The sequence below is a fragment of the Xyrauchen texanus genome, chromosome 15 (genome assembly GCF_025860055.1).
Source record: "Xyrauchen texanus isolate HMW12.3.18 chromosome 15, RBS_HiC_50CHRs, whole genome shotgun sequence".
NCBI lineage: Eukaryota > Metazoa > Chordata > Actinopteri > Cypriniformes > Catostomidae > Xyrauchen > Xyrauchen texanus.
The window spans coordinates 36,876,684-36,881,981 of NC_068290.1; the positions used below are offsets into that span (position 1 = coordinate 36,876,684).

A 5,298-nucleotide genomic window follows, 5' to 3' on the forward strand; every position below is an offset into this window, starting at 1 on the left:
ACAGCCAGGAAAATCCCAGGAAAATACTGCCCCGTTTCCTAATATTGAGAACGGTCGATTAATCTGTTTTAACAAATGAAAGTAGTCCTTGCACATAAATTATGCGGAATATGTCTTTGAAAGTTCATGCATTAGAATCTGTCAGTAAAGACGTAAAATGACAAATAAATTCATGAGATTTAGATTATGGAAATACACATCTTGAATTATTTAGATCCACTCCAAAAGAACAATTAAGCAAGTGCTAAGTTTGAATTTGATTTACTGTATTTTATTCCACTAAATGTTACAATAGTCAAAGAATCAGTCACTGTAAATAAGCACATTGAGAAAAAAGCAAACAAACAAACAAACAAACAAAAACCAGTTGTTTAATTGCCAATACCTCGTGAAGATCAGTGTCATCGCGAATGTAGTTTTAATTCGCCAGTGATTATAAGAATTATGACCCATTCAAATAAGTTCCGCGTGCCTATAAGTTTATTTGCCCAGTGCTGGGCAGCTGTAAAATCGTGTAGACAGGTTGTCACACTACAGTGAATGTATTCTAATGCTAAACATTTAACATACAATCCTCCAAACAGTGCAAAAGTGGCCCTGGCCAATGCACAAACCACATGCGCCAACGAGGAGGAGCTTGGGACGCCAATCAAAGCATCAACTTCAAATTGTATCTGAGAGATCAGCCCGGGACCTAGGGGCAGAGACATCAGTTGGAGCTCAATTGTTGATCTGATCACATCCGACGGACTTGCTGTAAAAGAGAAGCTGAGATTTCAAGTCGAGCATTTACCATTCTCACCCTGTTCTGCTTGAGAGAGAAACTCTTTCGCTTTTTTCTTTTGGTGATCTATTCGCGTTTTGGCTTGCTTTGGCTTCCGACGTGGCGAAGGAGATGTCTTTCCCTCAGCTGGGTTACCCTCAGTATTTAAGTGCCTCCCAGGCGGTGTACGGAGGTGATCGTCCGGGAGTGTTGACTCCCTCATCCCGCGGAGGGAGCGCTGAGATCGGTGGAAGCGCGTCCGCGGCGGCCGCAGCGGTGTCCTCGGTGTTGGGCATGTATCCGTACGCACACAACTACAGCGCCTTTCTGCCTTACACCAGCGCCGATCTGGCACTTTTCTCCCAAATGGTAAGAAAAGTATCTATGCATTCATAAACGGATCGTATTTCGTCTTTTATTGCTTTTCTATTTTTTTCAGAGCATCGTATCCCATGATTTCCAAACCTTTATTGGGGGGGATTGGACACATGCAGGGTAAACGAACCGAAGCTTGCATTTTATATGGCAAGTTTATCTTCAGCTTTTAACATGCAGACTAAAAAATCCAAATAGAACGCAATAATTAAAATTTAGTGTTTACGACCGCCATGATATACCCCGAAAAGTTTTGTCCCGGTTTGGATTTTGAATTGGAGAATTTTTCTGCGGGTTTATAGTAACGGCACAAAACCTAAACTTGCCAAATTCTTACGTTTTAATTGATCTTCAGATTAAATTAATTTAAATAGTTTCAATTGAGCACTTTGATGTTGTCCTAGGACATATTCTTGCCCTGGAGAATAAACAACAACAACACAAAACGCTAAATTAATTATTGTTTGAAACGGGTGCCTTCATCAACACATAAATAAATAACAATCGTTGGACAGTTTCCTATCTAAAAATAAAAACAAATAAATAAATAAAAATAATAAAATAAGGAAAGTAATAAAAAGGCAGAACCTTGGGAAAAGGATGTTTTACGTCTTATTATTGCTGTTCACAAAAGCAGTATCCATTCATTTTCTTTACTCAAATAGCAGTATGTCACAGCATTTTCAAAATTAGAAAAATATATGTATTTATTAACCAGCTGTGCCTCTCAATAAGAAATACTATCTTTCATTCACATTTTGTCATAAATCCCTTGCGCATGGTACATTAATCTTTCTTTTTCACTACCTCAATGCAGCTAAAAACTTTTTTTCGGAATAATTTTCTGCATTAATAATTAATATTAAGCACTTATGCAAATGTCTGTCATTTTTGTTCTATCAGTGACAAATAATGATATCGGTAGTAAGGCCTGTGTCATGGGTGAACCTTATTTTAAATATACATAGGCCTATAGTTGTACACACAATCACACAACGATCTGAAATTTATAATATTATATTGATTGTAAGTTGTCATTTTTACTGGAATTCTTTTTATCTCTTATTGTATCAAATTTTTGGATAACATGTCTATTGTTTGTGCTGTTGCTTGTATATGTGGCCTAGCTTTTTGGCCAATGCTGGTCAAAGGTCAAAACAAATGGTTGTTTTAAAAGGTTGGGTAAAATAATGTTGCAAATAAATCAGATTTTGTCTTTTTTTTTCTTTTTCTCTTTTTTAAGAGAACAGGCAAACAGAGAAGAAATTAGCCTGGTACAGAAAAATAGCAATGTAGGCTATAGGAGTGATATGACAAACACTCATGTGGGGATTTTTGATGCATGCAGTATATTAAGACTTAATTTGAGCAGATTATTGTATGTCCACAAAAACACGTTTCTAATATTATGTTCCTTTTTTCTTGTCAATGCCATTTTAGGGCTCTCAGTATGAGTTAAAAGACAGCCCTGGTGTTCATCCTGCCAGCTTTGCTGCCCACACTGGCCCTGCCTTCTACCCCTATGGGCAGTTTCAGTATGGAGACCCTGCCAGGCCTAAAAACGCCACAAGGGAGAGTACCAGCACTCTGAAGGCTTGGCTCAACGAGCACAGGAAAAACCCTTATCCCACCAAAGGCGAGAAGATCATGCTGGCCATCATCACCAAGATGACCCTCACACAAGTGTCCACATGGTTTGCCAACGCAAGAAGGAGACTCAAGAAGGAGAACAAGGTGACATGGGGCGCCAGAAGTAAAGAGGATGAAGATGGTAACATATTTGGTAGCGATAACGAGGGGGACGCAGAGAAGAACGAGGATGAGGAGGAAATAGATTTGGAGAGCATAGATATTGACAAGATCGACGACAATGATGGAGATCAAAGCAATGATGAGGATGAGGAAAAGCGCAGGGAACTCCAGAGTCTCCAGGAGAAACGACACGTGCTTGCCCTCCAGGCCCAGGAGGCCTACGAAAAATCCAAATCAAACGCCATTTCTGTCAGCAAAGAGCCATCTGATGGAAACAACAACAACACAAGGGTACTGTCCCCTGGTAGGCAGGGAAGTTTTCAAGTTCCGGTTAGCAATAAGCCAAAAATATGGTCATTAGCGGAAACTGCAACTAGTCCAGATAGCTCACTGAAACCAGCATCACCCTCAGTTCCCGCCACTCACACGGCTGCTCACCCGGCCTTCCTGCCCAGCCATGGACTGTACACGTGCCAGATTGGAAAGTTCCACAACTGGACAAATGGCGCGTTCCTGGGACAGAACTCCCTGCTGAACGTCCGCTCTTTCCTTGGCGTCAATCAACATCACCCAAATCATCATGTTCATGTGCAGCAGCAACAACAACAGCCCACGTCGGTGGTGGTGTCATCTATGGCAGCCGTGAACAGTGACAATGCGCCAGAGGACCTCAGTCCAAAACACATAGGTATGCACAAAACACATTAGGTATGCACCATGAGTCCAGAATGGGTCCCACATGTTATTATTATGAATAAATTATCTGTAGCATATACTAAATGTCGTGTAAATCCTAATGAGGTTTCTATTTATTTATATATTTATGTATATATTTATTTTGATCACAGATCGGGAAAATGTTCTCAGAAATGAGTCACCAACGCAACCTTTAAAGTCATCGTTTCGTCCTCTTCATGACAGGTACATTTCTTTTCTATATATTTATTATTAGGCCTATTATTATTATTATTACCAAACGATAAAACGCACTTTTATCAAACGTCTGTTTTATAGCCGCTTATCTGAGAAAGACTCATAGGATAAAGCTATTTCCTAGCAGACAGGAAGAGAAAAATCTGAGCTTAGCGCTTATAATAAATATTTGTGCTTTTCCTGCTGACAAAGGGCCACGAATCCCCCTCCCACACACACACACACACACGCACGCACACACACACACACACACACACACACACACACACACACACACTGTCTCTCAGGAGAATAACTACTTATCAAGTCACCAGGGCTGTGTGCTTTTCCTAAAGACCCTTGGGAAATGTGAACCTCGGGGGAGCAGTCTTGCTGAAACTTTCCCCTTTAAGTGCCACATTTTTTTTTCTTCCTTTTGGCATAATTGCACCAGTCGCACCAGTGGATTTGCTATTAAATCACAATACTAGTCCATTTATATAGCACCGTTATTAAAACGTATGTTTATGGCCGGAACACACTGGTCTTGCCAGCCACAGACTAGCTATGGATGGATTTACCGCGCAATATTTAGGCTATTTCCATTGCGTTATTCTAAAGCTTAACAGAACATTAGCTAATGTGGATTCACTTTCTTTATTAAATTCATGGAACTTTGTATATTTCCACTATATGTTATTTTTCATGTTACAAATATATCCTATGAACATGGGCTACTTATCTGTTAATATATCCTCAAAGCCTATTTGTTAATGACTAATATTTGTTATTAATAAAAGGTATATTGAAGCCGACACGAATTGTTTATTTGAGTGGCTATACGTCATGCTCTTGTTTTGGAGATAGATGTACCATATAACATCAAACTCTTTCTCTGTCTGTCTCCTCAGCCCAAGAAACCAGCAGGAATCAACGCAGAGGGTCCTAACAGCCCTCTCTTCCGCTTGATCAAGACATTTGCCCTGGAAAAAGACTGATGGCACTCATGATGTGACAATGAAAACTAAATCAATTCAGCATAGCATTCAGATACTCTAAAAGAAATGGCCGAGTTTGATTAGCACCCGGTGGAGTTGTACATAATGACACCTGTGATCCCTTCCTTACCGTGGGACATTTGGTAGGCTTATTTTGTCTTTGTGTGTTGGTGTTTTCCTTTAAGGTGACCCACATTTGTAAATAGTGAGTTGAAGGAGTTTGTTCAGATCATATATTTTGTCTAATAAACGAAATGAAATTATATACAAATTCAACGTACGCTTTTTTGTGGTTTCTGAATGGGTTAAGATATTAGTGAAGTTATCACATCATGTATTTATTTATTTGAATCTTTATTTAATTGTATAGTTTTGTCGTCGATTTCTTATTGTTTATTTTATTATTATTATTACTATTAGTAGTACTAGTATTCGTTTTACTTCGGATAATCTCCGTTAATAATAGTCAATGCTTTTTAAAGTGGGAAAAGTCATTGC

At 39.2% G+C, this 5,298-nt stretch overlaps 1 protein-coding gene across 2 annotated transcripts; it reads left to right on the top strand.

The window, feature by feature from the left end:
* Positions 1-692: 692 nt before the first annotated feature.
* On the top strand, positions 693-5,060 carry LOC127656116 (iroquois-class homeodomain protein irx-1-like). Of its 2 annotated transcripts, XM_052144299.1 has the most exons (4): positions 693-1,132; positions 2,579-3,578; positions 3,739-3,811; positions 4,714-5,060. In XM_052144299.1, exons 1-4 carry the CDS (start codon positions 896-898, stop codon positions 4,769-4,771), a joined length of 1,368 nt encoding a protein of 455 aa, XP_052000259.1. In that variant the 5' UTR covers positions 693-895; the 3' UTR covers positions 4,772-5,060. The 2 variants fall into 2 exon arrangements, with proteins under 2 accessions (XP_052000259.1, XP_052000260.1); XM_052144300.1 differs by lacking the exon at positions 3,739-3,811.
* The last annotated feature ends 238 nt before the right edge of the window (positions 5,061-5,298 follow it).